Genomic DNA, 24,764 nt, shown 5'->3' with positions numbered 1-24,764 from the left:
TTGTAAACATAAATATTCAAACAAGTAAAATTTAGTTTTCATTTATCAGTACTGTACTTGCATATATTTTTTATTGACTTCTCTCTACGGGGGCAGGAGAACAATGTTTTTTTTGTTTTTGTTTATCTTGGGACCTGAAGTGTTAGGGGACCTGAAGTGTTAGGGGACCTAGCACAAGGCAATTTTTTAGGGGGGAGCTAAATTGTCGGGGGGACCTTACTTTGTTGGGGGGAGCTAGAAACCTGGCTGAAGCTATGCATTAGACAAACTTACAGTACTCTAGATCTTTACTTTGTTTATAAACGGAAGAATTCAGGGGCAATAAAGGTTGTTCTACCTATTCTGATTGTAAACATTTGATAATAGACCAATCAAATCATGGAGTTAACAATGATTAGCAGCTTGTTTGTCCTAATGGTCACAGTTAAAGCTTTCTTTTACCTAGCCTTGACCATAATATTTAAAGATCTCAAAGTGTAGTGGCATAGCGTATTAGCCTTGATGATATACATCCTTATAGTATGGACATCAAGTATGGCATTTGTGTAACTAACACCAAAGATCTTTGGCGTGAGAGACAAACCCTTTTTGGCGTATCAGCGTGTAGCTTAATAAGGAAAGCTAAGGTCGACGTAAAAAATATACTTTCGGGCATGAAAGTTAACAGTACTCCTTACTCCAGTGATCCAAAGTCCTCATCCATAGTAACACTATGATTTTTAACTCATTTTGCTTTGCATCGATGAATATTACCCACCTCAATATCTAATGATATTCCATGCAATATCTGCTTGATATAGTCAAAATATAAGTCTAAGGAATTTATTATCTTAAAATTTTTTCAGTGTAAAAACAAAAAAGCAATATGTATAACGGTATTGGAGTGCAGACTACTCGTGGTACTGGTACTAATGGTTATGTAACACGTAACCTATCACATATCAATCATTCACGAAAAGACAATAAACCCACCTATGATTACAATGATACAAGTCTGCTTGGAGGATTTGAATCATCATTAGTGAAGAAGCCAAATAAAGATATCCTTGATCATAACAGGAAAAGAAACATTGAAGTCAAATGTCTCGAACTCCAAGAAGAACTGGAAGAAGAAGGGTATGAGACACAGATATATCTTATTCAAAACACTAGAAAGGTTACTCTGTCTTTTCAAAACCACATCATTTGAAGTAAAATAATTTGCCAACATTACAAAACAAAGTAGAGACCTCATTGGTGCTAGCAATTCGTGCAATCAAAACATTATCAAGTCGCTTTCTTCCTAACTTTTAAGAGTGTTTCTACGCTCACTTTTATTAACTTACCTCTTTCTCTATTACTGTAACGAGTTGTACCAAGGCCACGTTTATCTATTTGCTTTCTGTGTAACTTTCAAAAGCTAGCTTCTTAACGAGGTTAGAAAATATATTCTGATAGTTACTGATTGATAACTAACAATCAATAGAATACTGTACTGGTGAGAAGGAAACTCTGTTGATTTTTGGCGCTACTTCAAAACCTCATGTTTATGTTTTTTCCTAAATTTTGATTTATAGCGGTCTAACAGCTGAAGAAATTGAGACTAAAGTTTCAGAATACAGAAAAGAGCTGATGGATAAAGCAGGACTGTCAAAACAAGAGGAAGTTCAGCCAAGGTACATCTTTTTTTTCACAACAAGCAAAAATATATATACATGATGCATTTACTCATTGTATTGTGATGAATTTGCTTTTAAGATACGTTTGGTCAAGAAGTTGTCAAGTTGTGAAAACTTGAAATTACAAGTGATTTTCCAAAAGTGTAAAAATAAGGGTATCAAATTATTTGCTAGTTATTTTGGGGAATTTCATCTGTTGCTACCCGGTAATATATCACAATGAAATGTTTTCAACTTTGCAAAACAAATTTTGATTTCAAAGTTTTCTAAAACCACTGGAATAATCCGAATCCACGGAATAAGGAAGAAAAAAACTTTAAACTCCATTATCTTTTCTTTTCAAGTATGTCTGGATCGCACGAAGTAGCCGAGGCTAACGAAGCAAAGAATTCAAAGATGAGAGATGCCTTTGGTATAAAGAATGATTTTACGGAAGGAAGTTCATTCAATGAAGAGCATCAAAAGCAAAGACGTGAAGAAGAGAAAACTGCCAGAGAAGAAAAGTATAAAGAAAAACAATTGAGAAGGTGAGAGTCTCTTAGATTTGATTTGGTATTATTTTGATTTATCTTTTTTAAGATTTTCTTGAGTGAACAATTATGAGCTAAATATTAATGATATGCACCATTGCAATGTCTTCCACGAACGATTGGTTGAAAGTGACGTATTGACTGATTTTACGTCACTTATTCATGATATGCACCATTGCAATGTCTTCCATTCCACCCAATAGCTGATTGGTTAAAAGTGACATATTGACTGATTTTACGTCACTTACAACCAATGAGCTATTGGGTCCATGATGTAATGTCAGAAGACATTGCAGTGGTGCATATCATGAATAAGCAATCAGCTATTGAAGACATTATGAATTGAGTATTTCCAACGTTACTTTTTGTTTTTACCCATTCTACTTGATATTGAATGATTAAATTGACTCATGACAAAGGTACATGTATCATAATTGATTCTTTCTGTTTGGTTTACTTAGATAACCTAACAGGTAAGTAGAAAGGTAAGTTCTTATTTAAGAACGTAAGTGACCCTGGGGACAGCCCCAAAAGCACAGTAGGAAGTAATATGCTGTATACCTTTTCCTTGTCCTCTATTTTTCACTATTCATCCTCCAATGAGCGTAAAATAAAAAATAATTGAAAAACAGAAGAATTGAAGAAGAAAAACTGTTTATTTCTTCTAACATAGATTTGAAAAGAACAGTGCCTTTTTAAATAAGGGCAACACTCTTAAGCGACACCTAGAATCTTGAAAATTTAAGAGCACCACATGACTAATTGAACGTTCTTATTTTTAAAGTACCGAAGCTTATTTCATCTCCGAGGAGGGCTTACACTTATGGTTTTTTAAATATTTATTTATTGAAAATTGATCTATATACACAGACAGTCAGAAAGTTTATCATAGCATCTTGGTAAAAAGAAAATTTGAAATGCTGCATAGTGTACAAACAATTTAAATTTTCTCTAATTTTCTTTTTACCCTGGTACTCTATAATCCAGATAGAAAAATATAAAACTTATAGACTACTATAAAAGATTCAGAATTCCCAGTTCTCTTCCCCAAGTGTTTTAAAAGTCGTTGCTTAGTTTTGAGCCCAATGTACACTCCTTTCTAAAAGATATTAACCTGAATATGTCATTTTTTCAGCTATGAACATGGAAAAGAAAATCTCTTCTTAAAATGCAATGTGTTATTGATGTGAAAGAACAAATGAGAAAACCATTGTTGGCTGTTGTTGTTGTTGTCTTTCCTCTGTTTTCAACGCTCAATCCCCTGATAAAGGGCCTATGTTTTTCCTAACCATCTATCAATCGGTGAGTTGATTATTCCTTATGCTTTTGCTTATAAAGTTAGGCAGAAAATTATTTCATAGTTGAAGTTTTAGTAGATTGAGTTCTTCACTAGGCTTGTTCTTTATAAATTTGGATGATCATTTTGCAAGATTCCTCGAAGCACCATAAAAAAATGTAATACTTTTGGTGTTTGCTCATATTCTACAAAAAAAGCCTTGATTCTAAAAAATTCCCGCTATTTCTGTCAACAAAAAAGGTCGAGTGATGATCCATTTTATCTAACAATCCATTTTAATTTAATAATAATGTGGCCGTTACTACTACTAAAAGCAATATCGATTTTTTTTCAAATTTTTGAAAAACACTGTTATATTTTGTAAGATTTTCTCTATAAAGTTTAATTTAAAGCGGGACTCGTGTTTTTATAATATGTTTTACTGTTAATACTACCTGCGATTTGTATAGAAAAATTAGTCAGACTGCAGACTATATGATTTAGTGCATTAAATGGTAGTAAAAGCGAGTTATTTATAAAACCAAAGCTATGCAGCAAAATAATTCGTTTTCACTACCATATGATGTATTTTCGTGTAAGGATTGCAGAGTTAAGTTATTTGGTTTCATTGAAAATTTTAACCCGCGATTTACTATTTACCCTCTTTCGGGCTAATTTTTATGATTGTGTTTTTTTTATGAAAGGTTTAGGGTGTCATGTCTTGAAATACTTAGAATTTTCATATAAAAGATAAGTTGTTTCAACAAATGACTTAAAATCCAATGCCCTTTAAGTTTTAATGATTGATAAAATCTAGCTGGAGCAAAGAAAACAGGTCGAAAACAGGTCGAAAACAGATTTCGTTTTCTGCATAGGCATACAAATTATACGTCGTTTTGTATATCAGTCCATTTATAGGTATGCTTGACAAGAAAATGCTTCATGACTTTGTCAAGATATGTTTAAAAAGTCACTTGAACGGGTCTTAAAAGAGTTTGCTAGTTTACTGCCTTGATTTTTGAATGGTTTTAGATAACTTTGAAAAACTTTGCTGTTTGAAAGGATTGATACTATGTAAAAACTCTTTTTGTTTCGTTATAGGGAAGAAGAGAGGAAACGTGAAAGAGATAGAGACAGCGAACGGGACAGGAGAGATAAACGGAGGTATTTATTTCTCATCACAAAAGTGTTAGTTTTCTCATTATGTTTAATAGTACACTATAAATCATGGGATCACTCCTTGTAAATCCTCCTTTAGCTAGACATCCATTATTTGGCTTTGGGGGCAAACAAAAAATTACCATCTTAATTGGGGGATTATGTTGCATTATAAAGGACTAAAATTAGTACGGTATTATTTGGCGGAGAGTACTGACCAACCTAGATTTTAGAGAGTATAGTCCAGAGAAAGTGTGCTAAAAATGAATACAATTGTGCATTTTTGACTAGAAAGCATGAAATTTGGTACAGTGGTACCTTAGGGGGTAAGAAACATTTTAAGCCTCTGACCCACTTCCGAAACACCTGTTTGTGTATTTTACAGACCAGAATGCCTCCCAGCCAAGAAAAAAAGTATTGTCTTCAAAACATGTCATATGATATATCGTTGGAAAGGTTTTCTCACACTGATTCTAAAAAACATCACAACATATATCTGAAAATGGACTGGGTCCGAGTTATGATATGCAAAAAAGCCATAGGAGTAATTTACAGACCGGAACGGCTCCCGGGCATACAAAAAATATTTTTATCTCCAAAACATGTCATGTAACAACATAAACATAACAACATGTATCTGAAAATGGACTAGGCTCGAGTTATGGGCCAGGAGCCATTCTGGTCTGTAAAATACTCCCATGGCCTATAACTAAATACCAAATTTCATGCTTTCTAGTCAAAAACGCACAATTGATGCACACTTTCCCTGGACTAAATAGCTCTTACAAATAGAACGATTTACAGTTATTTTTAAATACTTTTTGCCTGACGTAAGGATTAAAAGATACATCCTTTTTGTCTGTCCAATTTTTTTCATCCATTAAAACTCTTATTGGAGATTTGGAGTGTTGATTGACAGTGTGTTTACTAAAGCATGGTCTGAAAACTAACACTTGAAATTTAAAAGTATTCAACAGAGTTTCTAATAAAGAAGTATTTTTTGACAATAGCTATGTTCATTAAGGACGGCCTTGCTAAGGCACACTTCTTCTAGATTTATCAAATTATACTAGAAAAGTGAACCTCTTCAGTGATACCTTCCCTTTTAGAGGGTGTTCTGAAATGATGACTCACATTAAAACTAATATGGCAAATAATAGTTAAAAAATAGTCGCCGAGTAGGGATAGTACTCGGACGGGGGACCGCCCGAAAACTGACGGTGTCGTAGACTTTTCATGATTTTTTCCCATCTGTGGTTTATCCTTTCATGAGTAGAGCCCAACTATCACTTGTAGTTTATCATTTTACATAACACATTTTATTTGGGATTTTCTAGAGATGATTCTGAAGAAAGAGAGTCGCGTTCAAAACGCCGACGAAGAGATCACTCGCGCGAGCGCTCTCAAAGCGGGTGAGTCGATTTTCAATTTGATTTAAATACAGGGTTTATCAAAATCATAGATATTATATGATCTCAACTCCTATCAGAGTCTGAGAGAGCTTGAAAAAAAATATTCTCTAAGAAATTTAAGAAATATGCCTTTTAATTGAGGAATATTCTATTGACGTTTTGATAGACCCTGTAGCAAACCACAGGTAAGTCAACAGATTCTTTCAAATTTATGGTAAGCGTCCTCATGACGCCATCAAGATCCGGTAAACTGAGTTTGAGTAAAAATAGTTATGCGTAAGCAAGTGTAAGTATGCTTTACCAATAAAAAGAATCTTCAACGGTAGTTCAATCTTTATTAATTCCAATTTTTGATTTTTGTTTTCCAGCTCAGACAAAGAAAACGAAAGTAGTAGGTCCAAAAAGAAAAGGTATGTTATTTTTTCTTTCAATCAATTTACCGCTGTCATTTTAGTTGTTGCAAAAAGGCATCTTTTCCCTAAAGTTCAAGGGCTGGGGTATTCTATGTATGGTTGAGAAACTCGGTGGTACGTTGTGTATAGGATCTCCTACTCACAGACTCAAATGAAATATACCCAATGGACTTAACAAATTTTCACTTTTTGATATATGGTGGACAAAGTACATACTAACAACCTGCGAGCTTTTTTCTAGAGAAATCTATTCCTTTAGTTTTTGGTTAGACTTCGCTCATTTACATATCAGTATATTTTGGCTTCTCTTTTAGCGAGCGACGGAAATCAACATTAGTGGACGATTATGCATCGTCAGCAGAAGAAAAGTCGCCCCCAAGAAATAAAAGTCGCAAAGATGTGGAGCCTGGAGAGTAAGTTACCTAGCTAATTTCCTTCTTAGTGTGCCAATTTCTTCCATCATAAGATGAGCTCAAAAAGTGGCGTTTCTGTACTAAAATCTGAATAATCGAGTTGTTGTGGCTGGTGCGCGAGATGGTCTTTCTCACATTTCGACCCTTTTAAAATATTCCCCTTTTGACGCTCGAAATTACAAAAGAACTTCATAAATTAACTCAGTTTTAACCAGAATAAAAGGTTTCGAACAATGACCGAGTGAAATTCCATCTAATACGCTTAGTATGATGAAAATAGCAATTCTGATGACACCTTTGAAATGTCTGATTAGATCTGATAGATCTGGAAGTCACAATTCGGAACTTCAAGTGTCGCATATCAGCCATTGATTATGTTATGTGAATGAACACTGATTTCAATGGTTTAATGCTGAAACAGTAACAACTTTAGTCAATCTTTCCTCTCTAGTATGAGCGATGAAGATTACGCAGAACGCAGACGAAAGCAACGTCGAAACAGTCGACATTCCGAAGAAAGGGAGAGAGACGAACGAAAAGAAAAGAAGAGGTACGAAGAGGAGAAAGAGGAACAACGCAGAAACGAAAAGAAGAAATCCAAACGACACGACAGTGAAGATGAGGCCGAAGAGACGAAGAGTCGTGATAAAGAGGAGAGAAGAAAAAGTCGCCATTCTGCTGTTGAAGAGGTTTTGTGTGTTTTCTGAAAATCTTCTGCTCAGAAAAGCCTTATATTTGATTTTCATATCTAATTTTTCTCCCTTTTATTTCTAGTACAAAGATGTTTTCATTTGATCCAGTGATACACCCTAATAACCTGGTATTACAACAAATTCGATTTACTTACATATTGATTGAACAAAAGTTTTACTTGTTTTTGCTTATTAGGAGGACAAAGAATCTCGACGTGAACGGCGCAGAACGCGAGACGAACGCAGCGACGACGAACGAATTGAACGAAAACGCTCGAGAAAAAGTCGAGATGAGCGAGAAGAAGACCGAGAATTAAAATCCCGCGACGACGAACGAAAAGAACGTCGTAAGGAACGAGAACGCGAAGTGGAGCGACGTAAAGAACGGCAGATGGACGACGATAGCGACACAGAGAAACATCGCCGTAGACGAGAACGTCGAGAGAGACAACAGAGCCCGGCTGAAGTGGATGATAGTAGAAGTCGCGAGAGAAATCGAGAAAGAGAGCCGGACCGAAAAACGGAGAAGAAACGAGAACGTAGCCGAGAAAGAGAAAGAAGTCGTAGCCTTGATCGATCGCGTAGAGAAAGAAGTCGAAGCGAGGACCAATCTCGCCGTGAAAGAAGCCGTAGCAATGAGCGTACCCGTCGGGACAGAAGTCAAAGCAACGAGCGATCTCGTCGCGAACGGAGCCGAAGTAACGAACGCGTAAGTCGTCGTCGTTCAAGAAAAGAAGGTTCGGTTGACGAATTTGGTCGTTCCAAAGATCGAAAGCAAACAGAGGAAAGAAAGAAAAGAAATGTTGAAGAGGACGATCCGAAACAAAATGGTTATCATGAAGAAGAGGTTGAACGTTCTCGTTCAAGAAGAAATCGTACGGAGCGTGATGCAGATGTTGATTCTGCTGATGACAGCAAAAAGTCACGAAGACGTAAAGAACGCCACGAAGAAGAGAACGTTGAAGAACGCCGAGAACGTAAGAGAAAAACGTCAGTCAGTGAAGACACAAGACGTGAGAGGAGACGTAGATCTCCGGAAAGTGAAGTTAAGAGGAATCGTTCACCTGCGGAAGATGACGAGAGAAAGCACAGACGCCGTAGATCACCTTACGAAGAGCCCCAAAGACATCCCAGGTCGCCTTCCGAGGAGCCACCAAGACGTACCCGAGAACGTGACGCATACGAAGACAGGGAAGAGAATCTTAACTCACGACGTCGTAGTCCAGAAGTCACGAAAGACGAATCTGAGCTTTACGGACAAGATTTGCCGGTACGCGAGTTTGGTTACGACGGTTATGCAGAGAAAAGAACCAAAGGGGAAGGTAAAAAGACATCTCTTCTTTACACTGACGATATGATTCCACCTGTCGAAGATGTAGTGCAGACTCTTGAGGACTATGATACTTTATTAGCCAGCAAAGAAAACTCTGACATGGACATATCCGACGCTGACGTACCGGCTACGAAGTCCCCAAGCCAGATATCATTACACGCTGATGATAGCCCTAGCCGTGCGATTGAGGAAACGAGAGACCGCTCGCGAACCAAATCTAAACCAGATAGTAAGAAGCAGAAGGATGGAGTTGAGAAAAGCAGTAAGAGATCATCCACAGGTAAAGCTGGCAAAGAGAAGAAGAAACGTGAGAATTCCGTTGACGTGGACGCTACTGAAGAAGTAGAGAAGACGCAACAACGTATCGCCGAACTGGAAGAAATGTTGCGACTTGAACGACTGAAGAAGTCCAGTGGTAAGAAGACAACTTCACCAAAAAAGAAGAAGCGATCTTCTAAAGGAGAGGAAGAGGAAAAAGCGAGCAAAGGGAAATCAAAGAAGAAACAAAAGAAAGAGGAATCAAGTTCTGACTCAGAATCTGAAGATGGTATGTGATTTCATAGTTCGCTACACCTTTCTTCTTATTACCCACGTGTTTCAAATTTCCAAGTAATTCAGTGCGTAGTTAGTTCCTTGCTAACTACTCTTAGATTCATTCATCTTGCCTGTCATGTCATCTTTACTACTAAATTCTCGCTCGGTGTAGTGCTAGTTTTTGATCGTGTCGCGATTTCTTGTAACTGGGTTTACCTTGGTTCATTGAGAACGTAAAAACCTTTAGTTCAATATTTCCTTTAGCCAAAACTATACTAATAAGTTCTCCAGCGCTTTCAACGCAATGTAAATTTACATTACAACCGCCTGTATAATCTTATCACTATAAACTTTCAGTTTAAATGAAATGATCAAATAAAAATATACTCTTTCCAAACCATTGAATTTTAGATTCTAAGAAGAAGAGTAAATCGAAGAAAACACCATCGAAAGACAAACGCCGAAAAGCTGCTGAATCTTCAGATTCTAGTGATAGTGAATCAGACGAAAGTGGTCGCGAGTCACGCAAAAAGAAAGCATCTTCCTCAAGCAAAAAGGTTGGTACTGGTTGTTTTCTCAGAATATTCACTTTATCAGCCCCTTTTATATCTGACTTTTATTGGTGTTATTTTGGACATGCATCGGAAAAAAACCGGTGCAAAAAGGACTACCTCGCAGTTTTTACGCTTAATATTTTATTCTGAAATCTGGACACTTTCATCACATAAGATCTTTATTTTGCAGCCATGTCTGTCATTTAAGTTTGCTCTCAGAAATCTAATTCGTCCTTCGATCTGAAATGGAGTTTCAGTTTATCTTATTCTGTCTTCTTCTGTTTTCGTCGTCACAGGTCGTAAAGAATAAAAAGAAAGATGAAGAAGTTGACGCTAAATCCAGCAAAAAACGAAAACAAACACAAAGTGACGATGAGGACGAAGCCAAAAGCAGTAAAAATAAATCCAAAGCTAAAGCAAAGGTATAACAAGATGCTACTCGTTTTCGTTTATCAAACTGTAATTTTTTGGCTCACTCGGAGAAAAGACTTTTTCGAGAGACGGTCTGAGTGAACAAAGTCTAGAAAATTTTAAAGAAACTTACATCAAACCGCTCAAAATTACCTTCTCGACGAGGTATTACTTCTACAAGCTTGTTCGAATTATATTGGGACTTAGTGTATTTTAACGTTTTTCAGAATTTAAAGTTTGGGTGAGAATTGCTATTTTAACACTTCCACTTTCTTACATTGAATATTTTGATTTTTGAGGGGTTCGGTGGCCTCTAGGCTATATTCCAAGCCTGATCGAAACAATTTTGAGCTTTGAAATCCTGCGATTGTAAGTCCGTAAGTCTTAAGTTTCATGTTAAAACTCAGTTCAATTAGCTGAATACGCATTTGTGTACCTACCTTTTTCTCACTGTCTTAGAAACCAAGTCAAAAGAGTAAAGCATCAAACCGTAAGAAGCGAGACGACAGTTCAGATGACGATGAAGAAGAACGTCCAAAAAAATCTTCAGCCTCAAAACGAAAACGAAAGCGAAAGTACTCATCAAGTTCATCATCGAGCAGTTCAAGTGAAGATTCATCCACAGAATCTAGTTCGTCATCCGGTGAATCCAGCAGTTCCGAATCGGATTCATCTTCGTCCGATTCTGATTCATCAAGTTCTTCCAGGAGTCCGACTCCGGAAAAGAAATCACGGAAATCAGGATCGTCAAATAAGAAAAATCGCAAAAGGAAATCCTAAGAGGAGATCATGAACCACCTTTAACGATAGAGATTGTGAAGACAATGTTTTTATTTTGGTCTATGCCAAGTTGTGGATAATGATTTGGCAATGAAGATGGCTCTTGGAGAAATGAATTCCTTTGCTATGAAAACATTCAACCTCAAAAAGAGACTTTTTAGAGACTTGTTTTTTAAAGATTATCCATGTATATACGAAGAAGAAAAAAGATTGGATCCAGACTAACAGACTTGATGAAGTCGATAAAATCTAACATGAATATTTTGTTTTTAAATTGACAATGTACAACTTTTATATCTTTTTGGGAAAGGATCAGGTTTATTACTCTGAATAATCTAATAATGCTGTTTGACCTATTTATCCATGGTAGGTTGGTGCGTTTATACGGACAAAGATCTATTTTGACTAACTTGGCTAACTTGCTATGACTGAATTCTAGTTTCAGTACTGTGAATTTTCCTCGATTTTTGGGTCGAATGAGTCAAGGAGTTACGAGGAGGGATAAAGCCTGGGTACGAAGGTCTTAGTCAATATTTGTCACTTGATATTTTTGGGCTTTTTGATCTATTTTTCCTTGGTAGGCAGGTATGTTTATACTTACAAAGGTTTTATTTTCTTAGTTGGCCTAAGTACTTGCCATGACTAAATTTGTGAGTTTCCCTCGGATGATATTTGAGTTGAACGAGTCGAGTCGAGAAGTGACAAGAAGTGGAAAAAGCCTGGGTACGATAATTTTAGTCAATATTTGTCACTTGATATATCTTGTAACAGTAATGTAGAAGGGTTTGTTAACATTTTATCATTTCGTCCTATATTTTATATCTTTCACTAAGATAATTTAGATTTTTAGTGTAGATTGTTCTTGTTTTCGACGCCTTATTCTGGTTACATTCCCAGCCTTGATTATTTGTGTCATATTTATACGAGCTAAGCCAAACTTTTTCTACCGAGTCACTTAAAACAACTTTGACTTGCTATGCTTAACACCTCTCTTGAGAAAAATCAAGCTAGGTTTTCATATCAACTGCGTCTTGCCCCTGCTGCCAGGAGGTTAGAAGTAATCTGATTCTATGAAATATTTTCTCTCTTTTTTAGTGAAATAAAGAAATATACAAACTAATAATATATAAACAATAAAAAATCAGATATTATGGCCTTGGTATTTCGAACATGTTTAAGGAACGTTCGAAGCCTCACACCACAAAATCAGCAAGCGTTTGCAAGGTTTGTCAGTAATTTTTTTTTCATTTTTTAACGTTTTTTTTTTTCGAAAGATGATAACTATTAATTTTTTTGCTCCCGTTCAAGATTCACTGTTATTGCCGTTTACAGATGTAAGGAATGCTAATTTTCAATAACTTTTACCACTACGTTTATTGATTTCTGTTTTCTGATCTCTGATTTTTTTTTGGATTTCAGCACATGGAAAATATACACCAAAACAGGCGACAAAGGTGTGTTCTTTTGACTTTATCTCGCAACAATTGCACTATGTTGTTAAAATCTTCGAAATTTTTAACATCCTGTCTTTCGGAGTTTAGTCCCTTACTCCAAAGCTCCTTATAAACGAATAAGACAAAAATGATATCCAAGAGAAATAGCAATTCTTGAATTAGTAGACGAATTAAGTTAACATTTCTATTTATCCATTCATCAGGTACGTCAGCTTTGTTCACTGGAGAGCGTCGACCAAAGAATGATGATTTCTTTGAAGCACTTGGATCTACAGATGAATTAACCTCTCATATCGGGTAATAAAGTAAAGCCTCTGGTTTTTTATTTCTATAGTTTTAGTATACACCTATTAGTCGCAACTGTAAATTACGAAATTTTGGCAACAATACCCCTCTCACTATCATTGGAATCATTGAATAGTTAGGTTTGAAAAGTACAGCGGAAATGGCCATTATCACTGCTTGGTAGTGTGTCCTTCAAACGACGAATTAAAAGTTGGTCTATTAATGTGACATTTATTAACGCATTGACCTGAGAACTTCTGTTGGCATGTTGCTTGGTGAAACGTTTCTAAATTTTGAACTATACACTTTTTTAGAATCGCTCGAGAATTTTGTAAAGATAAAGGGCACACAGATCTCATCGGACGTTTAGAGGAGGTAAAAACCCATTCTTCACAAGTTTCATTCAACTTCTTCTGTTTAAACAAAACAAACTAAATTCAGGTTTTTAAAATACACAATACATACTCCCTATATAATCATCGGACCATAGTGATTGTTTGCATGTAGATCAGACGATTGTAAGCTTCCCCCAACCATTCGGTACAGAACACAACATATAAAAAATTGACCGGTTTCATAAAATTATCTTTCCAACGGTATATAAAACCTTTATTATTATCTTGGGCTATCAGGGAGCATCAAGATGCGCATAATACGCAGAGAACGAGGTTGGATAGAGCACGTAGATTTTCATTGGCCCGTTTATGTCCATTTGTCAAGGATGTGGCTAAACGGACCTGAGTTTGAGAGTTTGTAATATGAAGGGAGAAGAATACGAGCGTGCAATTGTCACAAAACCTTTTCAAATTCATTCGATTCTTCTATGCCCGCCCTCTTTTTGTTTAGATCCAATGCATATTACAAGAAGTCAGTTCGAACGTTGCCACGCCTTCTGATTCAGAAAACACAAGCGTCAATACTGGTGCGTATGGTGAAATCTTTCATTTGCTTCTAAAGCTAGAACTTTTTTTTGGGTGTGATAGATACTTCTATTTGTTTTCATACCGGTTAATGTTCAATACCTTATCGGGGAAAACTTCGTCGGGGAAAAGTGACGAAATTTTGGACAAGTGACGAATATTTTCCCCGACGAAAATTTTCCCCAGCCTTAATGCGTTTACCAACTACCAGCAAGTGACGAATTTATCCCCGACGAAGTTTTCCCCGATAAGGTATGTTAAGTCTAAGAACAACCTATCAAAATGGAATAATATGATGGTCGACAAACAGGAACCTAACCTTTGGAATTCATTGTTAGATAATTGTTATTTTTACCAAAAGTTTTTTGGTGATGTTTTTGTTTTGTTTTCTACATCAAACATTTTTATGCAAAAAAGAAATGACTATGTAAATCGTAAATGCTTCAAACCGCACACAATTGTTTGATTAAATGTTTGATTAGATTAATGATTTTGGTTTTAGATGCCACAAAGTTTGATGGAAGTTACATTGACGATTTAGAGAAGTGGATAGACGAGTATGACGAGCAGTTACCTCCATTGAAAAATTTCATACTCCCTGTAAGTTGAATTAAACCTTCATGTCCTGAAGAGACATCTCTGAAATGTCTCAAAAGGGTGACAGTACAAACCTCAAGCTCTGACCACCTTCAAAAAGACTTTGTCAGTCTTTTTTACACCATTCCGGATTCAGACGTCCTTTACCAGCAACCAAAGAAGCTAGGTTTTTTGTTGAGTTTTAGAAGAATCTTTATGCAGTCGTCTTATTTCAAACTGAATAAACAACAAAACATCGCCCTTCTAACGCCCCTGATGACCTTATATATAAAGTTTGATCAACATCGACTGATTTCTATAACTAACTTTAAACTACTCTATTTCTTTCAGTCTGGTGGCAAAAGCAGCGCTTCTTTGCACGTCGCGCGAACTGTTTGCAGACGCACTGAACGACGGTAAGAACAATTGAAAAAAGGGGAAATCCCTGCAAAATTTTAAACAACACAAATGATTCTTAAGCGCTCTAATTCACTTCTGGAACGAAGAGTTTTAACTTTGTGTTTAAACCAGGGACTTAACCTTTACCACGCCGAGGCCGTAAATTTACGTTCTAATATATAGCCGAGGCCGTAAATATACGTTTTTCATGGGGTGTTAAGAAAAGCCGCCCTACCGCCTTAAAGACGCCTTTAAATCCCGGGAAATGTCTTATATGACGGAGAGAAAATGTAAACAAACTATTTTCAATAGTTTGAAACCACCTACTTTCGATTTTAACTGTCAAAACAAACTGGAAAATCAGGCAAAATATTCTTTTGGAAATTATGAGCTTATTGACTGCTGTAACTAAATTTTTATGTTTATTTAGTGGAAAATGGTTTGTTTTATTGGTTGGAGATGTTATGTATTGCTTGTTTGTAGTTTAGTCAGTGTTTGAGGTAAGTTTCTGCCTCCTTATTCTTTAGTATGACGGTACATTAAGGGTGAGGACTGGAGGCTTGTCGGCCGTCATCGACCGTCACCGAAACCCAAGTTAAGGCTTCTGATAAGGCTGCAAAGAGTTTCAAAGTGTATATACTATGTTATTTCTATTGCTTTCATGCTGGTTGATGATAGGAAAGTCATTTTTAGCTGTTTTTAGTGATATTTCCCATAAAAATTACCTCAAGGAGCCTCTGCCTTACGTGCCTCTGATTTACGTGGAAATTTTCTCGAAAACTAAGGTTTTCTAAAAATGAATTCTGCCTTTTCTAGTAAAGGTATGATTGTGATTTTTTGGCTAGCAGTTGTAGTTATAATGGTGGAAACAATAAGCCAGAAAATTATGGTATCGCAAATGTTCTCCCCACTTTTTTTTTAACCGGAACTTAAAATTTTGAAAAATATGACAAATTGCGTTTTGAATTTTTTTCAACTCTAAGGCAGAAGACTACTGTGTCACCATTGATAGAGGAAAATCCTTTATTTTAACATTTTTAGAAAGCAGGATAGTTGGGCTTTCCAGAATGGGCTTATTTTTTTGAATCGGTTTAGTAGATCAAAAGTTATGACGGAAAGCGTAAAACTGTCATTTTTCCCAAAAAGACAAGGCGTGCACGGGGTGAAGTTCCCAAAGAGAAGGCGTGGTAAAGGTTAAGACTAATAGCTCAGGATCCAAAAGTTCCAAATTTTTCTATTAGGTTTAATTAGGCTGAGAATTAACCTAAGCCACTTAACCCCTCCAAAATCGGAATATCCAATGAAACAAAGTGAAAGTACTAAAATCGTAATTCTCTCCAAATCTCACAACAAGTCATTAAATGAACAAATTTGACCGAGGTTCTCTCTTCACCCTGACTTATGTGGTGGGATAGTACAATAGTTCTGTATGAAGAAAATTACATTGCTTTTCTACAGGACCTATCACTATTGAAGTGTTCAAAGTTTTTCCCGTCTCAGACGGATTCCCATCTTAGCGAAATATACTAGGTCACAGTGTGGATCTAAACCACACTGAAACGACCGCCTTCCATCACGCATCACGCTCGCGAAAGAGCGTGTGCACATTATTAGCGCATACACATGTCATCTCCAGTACATTTTAGATTATTCATTGAAAACAGATTACAGTATAGTCATTTTTCATGTCTCGATTATTCAATTCCGAATAAAACACATTCAGGGAAAAAAAAGAGAAACAACTGGGTAATCTAGTTAAAAAAAACGAAAGTAAATGACAGACAAAGTAATGAGCCAAGTCAAAACGAGATTAGCGTACCACTATGAAAGGAACCGCCTCCGGCGGTCGCTAAAGAGGCTTTTCCGTCAACATGAGATTTTACATGATTCACAAAAATCTCTGTGTGTTATAACTAATTAATTGGCCATTCCATTTTATCCATACAGAGGGGGTGGACGAACATTTCCAGAGGGTAATCCGAGAAGAATTTCCAGGGGTTATCTTTTCATTTTTCCAAAGGGGTAAAAAGTTATTCCTAAATTTCCAGGGAGTTAAGACTGATTTTAGCTCGTCCACCCTATATTTAAGGTATCAAAAAAATCTTTTCAAGGATATTCTTTTGCAAATTTTGCCATTTTCCAGGGGATATCCACACATTTTCAATATTTTTTTTGACTTGAAAAGGTTCGTCTGGAACAGCCCAATTGACTGCGTATAATCCACTTTTTGTCTCTAACGAAAACCTTGCTTTGAACACTGCTATTGGAAATTACTTAAAATTTAAGCCTGAATCGAAGTATCCATCCATGTGTTTGTTTTCTTTTCAGTTTGGTCCCTCTCATACAAACGTCAAGCATTGATGAAGACGTCTACAAATACGTTAATAGGTATCTCTTATAACTTTCATTTAAAATCTTGGCTTTAGACAGCCTACTTTCTGCCTACTTTAATTCACAATTAGAATAGAGAGTGGCTGTTTATTCATACTCGTGTGTAACAGCAATAGGATTTGATGGAAAGCTATCTCTTTTGGGCTCAACACGATGTTTGTCTTTGACGGCATTTTGTTTAATCAGTTGGAATTGTCAGAGGTGATCTCTTTGATTGATCGAAAAAACTCATTTTTGAACAACCATGCGGTATACATAAGTTATAATGAGTAGACGAATGTATAACTGACCACACGAACAAGTGTTCCCTTTCTCCTTCCATCAATTTGTTGATTGCATCATTTAATAAGACATTGTTCATTTAATGTTTCCAGCTGATCCAAATAGAGACATATTCTTTAAACCGCTAGTCGTTAAATAGCGTAAAGTATAACAACTGACACTGCTGGCTAAATAGATCATAGCTGAAAAGTCCTAAATAAGCACGAAATGCGCAAACCTGCTCTGCCACCCAAATCTTCTGAGTGAATAAAGTTTGACAGTAAATTTTTTATTTCATACATATGATATCATATGATATCAAGCATACATAAGTATCAAATGACACACCAATAATCTAAAAAAAAGTGAAATTTGCCCTAAAGAAATTATTATTCTATCGGTTACGCTTAACCGCTCCTCCCAGATCCAAAATTCTTATATTTTCCACTACCATAACAACTTTCTCAATCATCCCAATGTATAACAAAGCTGGTCTACTGTAACTTACCAAAATTCCGATATTTTCCACTACCCTAACAACTTTCTCACCCATCCAAATGTATAACAAAAGTTGGTCTAACTTACTTTAAGAAGTTGTGAAAAATCCGGGAAAAGATTTAATGATTATTTCCTATCTGTTCTTTTCTCGTCAAAGAAAATACTTTTTCTATTCAACAATCAGGCTAAGTGATTTCTTATTTAACGCCGCCCGCTTCGCTGCACATTGTGAAAACGAACACGAGCTAGTCTACAAACGAAGGAGAAAAATTGTGGAGAAAAGATAACGGTATCCAGGCAAGGTGGCTAACAAGCCCGCAGAAAAAAATATAATTTAATTTTTTTAGAATCGTAAATTATTTTTTTTGTAATAAACATGATGATTGAAAATATATTTAAAACTTTAAACTGAGAATTTCGCAAATTGTTTTCTTTCCTAACCTCTCGGGGATAAATTGAACTTTATACCGTCGTTTTGTATAAAATTCTAATTTCTGCACTAAGATTCTTGTCTTTTTTCCGGAATTTTTCCGCTGTTTTTCCCGGGATATCCGGCATAGGGTTGGAGAGGGTTTGTTTCTAAAGGTACGGAAAATCTTGTGTTTACTCACGAAACTGCCTAACTTTTCGAAGCTAATTTTTCAACTACCCAAAGTCCTGGGCTTTTACCGCTATAAAAGTTGCAAAGGAATCTTAGTGCGGAAATAGGAATTTTATGCAAAACTATGGTACAAACTACACGTTCTTTTTTTTAAGAAACTAGTTTTACCAAGCAGCCTCAATGTTTCTTAAGAAATCGGCCTTTTGAGCCTTAAATTTTTCTTACATGTTTCTAAACTTTGTCAAGCTTAAAGGACGCATGTCGATAATACAATACATAGTCTAATGGACTAATCTACGGTACTTTCCTATCTTCTATATTGATTTTCTGACTTTCTGAAGTATTTCTAACTGTTATGAATGTATCTTTCTGGAACCTTGATTGGAAGGTTCTTAAAAAACGAATTAAAAAATGCAATTTGCTCATTCTCAGCTTCAGCATGTTTCTTAGTTTTTAGGCATTCTGAGCCTCATGTCTCTCAAAAGTGTGTTTCTTAAAAAAAAACGTGTATTCGATAATATAGTTTACTTTTATTTCGGCAAATTCATGAATAAAATAATAGACAGTATAAAATAACGTACAAAATTCCAATTATTTACAGAGAATCTTACAATATTATGAAAACAATGGTAGCAATCTGGAGTCATTAGGAGGGATAAATTCTATGGTTCCTTTAAAGTCTTTACTGCCTCGAGTGTATTAATTTTGCTCGTTAGCTGAAAGGCTGTTTTTGATGGGTTAAATTTGGCGAATGCAAAGATTTAAGGCTCCAGTAAAGCAAAAGTTACTTGTTATTTGACCTAAAAAGGTTAGTTTTGCATAAATCTTTAAACCCATGGTTTCAGCCCACTTTTCAGATGCCCCCATTGAAGCATGGTGCCCCCAACGAATTAGGTCCCCTTGAGAAATTGCTTTGAGTTAGGTTCCCTATTTTCAGCCGATATTTTTTTTGAATTGACACTTTTTATTCTTTTGTCATTCCTAAAATCTTAATATAGCAAAAGATGGCGTGATGGGAAACTAAGTGCTGGGGTAAAAAAATTCAATAATTTGAAATATTTTGAAATATTCGATTCGGAAAATATAACCAGCCCCTTACTTACAGGTACCCTTAATGAATAGGTAACCCCAAAAAGAATTGCACAACATTAGCCCCCTACTACTAACCTGGCCTAGGTGCCCTTCAGATTTCTGGGGGGGGGGGCTGAAACCATGAAACCCCAAAGATAATTCTAGTTCAGTTGGAGGTTTGCCGTTTTTTGAAAATTTTTTGCGGATGTTTGAATTATTGCGGATTCCAAATCAGTCTAAAGCCGGTTTATCCACCAAATTGAATCCCCGTCAAAATTAATACAAATTAGTATTTACTGTCAGGTTCCCAATTACATAGCATTCCTAACGCTAACCAACTATTTGAAAAAAATTCTAATATCAATCCAATTCTTATTGATTCTTATTTTAACATTAAAGACATCCAGAGCTCCTTATTTGGCTATCAGTTTCCAATTCACATCGGGTACCCTAAGTCCCGTTTATTAGCACTTACCTTAAAGAAAGAGAAAATAACTAAGATTAGTAAGCTTAAAAATTCGTTATTTACAAAATATTTACAATTTGAAATGATATAGATTAAATATGAATGCTGTCAAATGTCTTAAAACCTTTTTGATTGGGTGTATCTCATTAAAAATCCTCTTCAAAACAATAGATACTACGATGCTACTCATTGTTCTAGTATTTAGCTTCATAGAGTTTCGTTTATGAGTCACTCTTCATTCGTGATATCCATTACATGATGCAGAAGCACTCACAACGACTGGGTATTTGCCACTATTTTTGAATGTAAACAATAAAACCACAGAGCCTCAATAATTCAAACACGCACGCTTGGAGAACGCAAATTTCGAGATATTCGTGCTTCCGTTTAAAATATTACGTCATGACTATCATGAGTAGCCCAGAGCGGAATTTCACATGTAGATTTGTGACATTTTCAATAATCAGATATTTTTAACAGCCTCTTCAAACAAATTCAGGATGGGTGCAGGATCTTGAAGCACAGAAGTGTCAACCTCAATTCCCATACGAATTTGTTCGTTATAACTACAAAACGAAACTGAAAGTGATTGTGTATAGGTTCCAGGTGGCCAAAAAGCGAACATTTCAACGTCGTGACCGTTAATTGTAACCTTGTATTGTGGTCCCATCAGATTTGAAATCGAGGCTGTTGTCTTGCCAACTTGGTCAAAAACAAAGAATTTGGATACAGCAGCGGGTAGTAAAAATGATAGAAAATGCCATCCCATGTACGTCGATATAGGCTCACCAATCTCCTTGACACGGTCGAAAATTGCTTTACTGAGTTGTATACTCTGTTCCACAGTTTCTGTATACATGGGTAGCTTCACAACAATTCCTGCCACGTAATTCCTGAAATATTGAGCTTCTGAAATTGAAGAGCGAGTATCAACGGCAAATATGGTGGTTAAGTTTTGTTTTGTTGATAACTGGCGACAGTCTTGAAAATAAGAACCCATCGCTTTTGATAGACAGCCAACTAAGACATCATTAACTGTCCCGTTCATCCGATTTTTTGCCCGTTTTACCGTTTCCAAATCAATCGGTTTCGACCACGCTTGTTTTTTAATCCCGGTTAATTCTTTAGTATATAGCACGTTCTTTTCTTTTGGGTGTAACATGATTTTAGCATAGACTAAAGGGAGATACCATAACGCTTTGATGTTGAGAAGGATTCTTTGTCTTTGTGTGAATTTCTTGATCATTGTACCTGTTTGGTTGCCATTGTCTGCTAATTGGTTGATCAAAAAATAAGCCAAGGCTGAGCCGTCGGCTATCGCGTGTTTCAGTCTAAACACCACTACTGTTTTTTCCACTTGGGAATTTTCAGTAAGGTAGGGAACCAGTACCATTTCCCAAGGTGATCTTTGGTTATCGTTTGGGAATTTTTTACCGGAATGTTCCGAAATGAGACTTTGTAGTTCCGTTTCGGATTTCACTGGCTCTTGACACAAGTTGTAAACATGATCATTAATGTTAATTTTACCGATATTTTTCCAATAATAATTCACATAGCCCGCTTCTAAATATTGTTGTGCCTGCGGATAGATTAGATCTCCGTCTTCATTTTTCTTCTCAATCAAACGCTCACGAATACTTGTCCGGAACGTCTCCAAATAAACCTTCCCGTCTAGCTGTAGCATACCTGAAATTATCATTCGATTACCGGGGGTTTCGAATGTCCACAATAAATCTGTACTCCTAATAGGTGTACATTTATATTTACAGTAATAAACTAGTGCCTCAGTTCCACGAATTATGATTGCGAGAACTACGAAGGGTAGCAACACAACTATAAGTGGTAGAAGGATACACCATAATAAAAATATCAGTAAATGTGTGAGTAAGGTGCAACCAATGGATGCCATAGTGTTGTGGTTTTTGTTGTTTTCTTGTAATAAGCTGTTATTCATATCTCTAGAAAAACAATAGAGAAAAGTTTATAGAAATTGGAAATTTTTGAATGACTTTTTTAATTTAGTTATTGCACTCATAGACCGGCTGTCTAAGAGACCAGGAAAGTTTGACTTTTATTGTATAGCCTTGGCGAGGCTAATAATGGGAAGGAAAGCTTAAAGGAATTTGTCATTTTCGACATTGAATTCGGCCGAATTCCTAGTCGCTGTTATCCGTTAATTTCCCCCTTCCTCGATCAATAAAAAATATCGAATCCGTCGGTAACTGTAATGATTCCTGTGAATCCTTTGCCGATTTTCCCAAAGCTAGATGATACTTTCCCTTGCCTTTACAGTGTCCCATTCTTTGTCCCATTTCCTTGCCAACCATTCCTTTCAATTTTGCTTTCAGTAGTTTTTTATGCGACACTTTACTTGATTGAAAGAAATTCAAAACACGGCTTATGCTATGGTACTAGTAATGACAATTTTTATCATAAAATCAAATCTCCTATTGACAAAAAGGCTTTTATCATTAATTATCTAACATTTATTAAAATCATTTGAATTATATACAGCATACAAAATATTTCTCAACGATTTAATAAAAACAGTTGTATCTAGCTATGAGGTATCTGCGTGAACGAGACTGCGCATTTCATCTTATGTGAAAAAAAATAATTGGTTGGAATGTCTTTCCTCGAAGGTTTTCACATGTTTGACAGAGCTTTCGTGCCTTAGTTTAAGTTTGTTGGCCAAAAATCATAAAAAAGAAATAAGTTTATACCTAAGTAAACTATTCGTACCTACCACATAAACTAAAATTCAAATCAACCTAAAATTATGATCAGCTTCGGCGCGCTGTTCTTGTTAGATACAAAAGTAATTCCAATTTGTCAGTTGGTCAGTCTAAAGGTGTTGCCTACGTATTTTAGCCGTATTCCCGGAAAGATAGGGGAAGATCCTGGAAATGCGTCAACAAAGTTTAGTCAGCTTTCTACACCTTCACCCATCCTCCGCTCTTGTATATTGTAAAGAAATTAACAACTTGTCGGCAGTAACTTCGTACTTGACTATAACAACAAAGGAAATATTTCCGCTTCCGTTATGATCTCTTCTTTGAAATTTTATCAACACTCATTCCACTAACCAAGTGTGTATAAACTTCGCTTTTTCTATCAGAATGGCTTATATTTTCTCTCTCCAAAATACATATAGGTGTAGATAAACACCAACATTCTAACGTTTATCTAAGAATGATTTTTAAATTTTCCACCATCTTCAGATTTTAATGCTGAACGAGTTTTTCCATGTGTCACTGATGAACAAAGTTTCCACCCTTCTATAAATCCTTGAATACTCTCAGCCTGCCTAATGAACTGGGTATTGGAAAAGAGTAAGAGAGGTTGGAATAAAAGTTAACAAACGGGGGAGGACCTTTACTAAGCACCCGAGAGTAAGCTGTTAACTCATGCTACTCTAAAATCAAATAAAATCAAATAGTACGCATTGAGTTTCAAGCCCGAAGGGCTAGAGTCGAGACTCCTGGATGGGAAATTAAACCATTTATTTCCCATCCAGAAGGCCTGTGCGTAGTTTTTACACAAACGCCGGATTGAAACTAAAATCTGTCGCTAGATTTCGAAAATGTTGTCCTCCAAAACGAAGGAACCACTAGATACAATCCGTCGTCATGATTAGGGTGCGTTCTATGCGCGTTTTGAATGGGAAATAAGTAGCTTCAATTTCTCTTGCCTGAGAAGGATTAAAGTTTCGCATCTAGCCTTTCGGGCTTGAAACTCAATGATAGTGCGGCAGTTAGTCTCAATGCTCACGCCTGTTCCCCTTTTTCTGTATCCTGTTTAAGAGAGTATATAAGAGAGAGAGCCAGGTTACGTCTTCGCACCTATATTTTATAACGTTACATGGAGAAACAAACTATCTTTCAATCCACATCGAAATCTTACAAGAAAAAATATCCATTGCCATACATGCAATCCTCTTAACGTACCACTGTTTTCTAACACATTTCTATTACCGTCATGCAAATAAAGCATCAATTTTCAATATATATAAAAAGTCAATAAAAACAGAATGTCCTTTCATTGTTTAGTTAATAACTTGTAATCAATTTTAAATGACCCTACAATGCTTTCTTTTAATGATCAATTAATTATCTTCTAATTTTCATAGATTGATTTGTTCAAAATGCCTCTATGCTCTATTTTATCCTGTTTCGATAAGAGGTTTCACTATTCGATTTGATTCTAACCTGAGATCAGATCGTCATTGTTTTCTGCACACTACGCTAGAGCTCTAAAGGGATGTGTGAAAACAAATGATCTGGACGATCTGGACGTAATTCCAATTTCGCAATATACCGGGTGCGCCACAAAAAAGTTTCTCTCTTTGAAACTGATTTGCTTGAAATCTTAGATTTTTAAAAGAACCATGCCTATCCCATTGGAAAGAAGAAAGATAAACTTAAATTTTGATGGGTCATTTATCAAATTCGGTTTTTTAGATCAAAAGTTATGCTCGATTGAATAAAAAAGTTACTTTCAGAAAGTGCCCGAAAACGTTAAAAATCGACCTAATGATTTTTGCCTGAGACCGTCATATTTGTCCGAAAATCACATCAAAGTGTCCGAAAAAAAATTGGAAACATTGAAATTCGAACTCCTCTATAGTTGTACTTTCCAAAAATGTATAACAAGTGCTTTGACTAAAAAAATCGAGCGA

At 36.0% G+C, this 24,764-nt stretch overlaps 3 protein-coding genes across 3 annotated transcripts; 2 read left to right on the top strand and 1 right to left on the bottom strand.

Annotated features, from left to right (window-relative positions):
• The first annotated feature begins 844 nt into the window (after positions 1 to 844).
• On the top strand, positions 845 to 11,529 carry LOC136806254 (serine/arginine repetitive matrix protein 2-like). The gene is made up of 12 exons (XM_067062811.1): positions 845 to 1,116; positions 1,557 to 1,655; positions 2,003 to 2,185; positions 4,566 to 4,628; positions 5,960 to 6,034; positions 6,403 to 6,444; positions 6,762 to 6,860; positions 7,312 to 7,549; positions 7,749 to 9,432; positions 9,831 to 9,976; positions 10,270 to 10,395; positions 10,844 to 11,529. The coding sequence occupies exons 1-12, from the start codon at positions 866 to 868 to the stop codon at positions 11,162 to 11,164; spliced, it is 3,327 nt and encodes a 1,108-aa protein (XP_066918912.1). The 5' UTR covers positions 845 to 865; the 3' UTR covers positions 11,165 to 11,529.
• Positions 11,530 to 12,255: 726 nt separating this feature from the next.
• On the top strand, positions 12,256 to 18,363 carry LOC136806255 (corrinoid adenosyltransferase MMAB-like). Its single transcript, XM_067062812.1, has 9 exons — positions 12,256 to 12,388; positions 12,584 to 12,618; positions 12,822 to 12,915; positions 13,218 to 13,278; positions 13,750 to 13,825; positions 14,326 to 14,423; positions 14,751 to 14,815; positions 17,127 to 17,186; positions 18,133 to 18,363. Exons 1-9 carry the CDS (start codon positions 12,315 to 12,317, stop codon positions 18,233 to 18,235), a joined length of 666 nt encoding a protein of 221 aa, XP_066918913.1. The 5' UTR covers positions 12,256 to 12,314; the 3' UTR covers positions 18,236 to 18,363.
• Positions 18,364 to 20,355: 1,992 nt separating this feature from the next.
• On the bottom strand, positions 20,356 to 22,063 carry LOC136806253 (uncharacterized). Its single transcript, XM_067062810.1, has one exon. It carries the CDS (start codon positions 22,038 to 22,040, stop codon positions 20,550 to 20,552), a length of 1,491 nt encoding a protein of 496 aa, XP_066918911.1. The 5' UTR covers positions 22,041 to 22,063; the 3' UTR covers positions 20,356 to 20,549.
• Positions 22,064 to 24,764: the final 2,701 nt, after the last annotated feature.

Source organism: Clytia hemisphaerica, unplaced genomic scaffold (genome assembly GCF_902728285.1).
Source record: "Clytia hemisphaerica strain Z4C2 unplaced genomic scaffold, Clytia hemisphaerica genome assembly, whole genome shotgun sequence".
Classification (NCBI taxonomy): Eukaryota; Metazoa; Cnidaria; class Hydrozoa; order Leptothecata; family Clytiidae; genus Clytia; species Clytia hemisphaerica.
The sequence above is the reverse complement of the archived record's forward strand: the minus strand, read 5'-3'. Positions and strand labels throughout refer to the sequence as shown.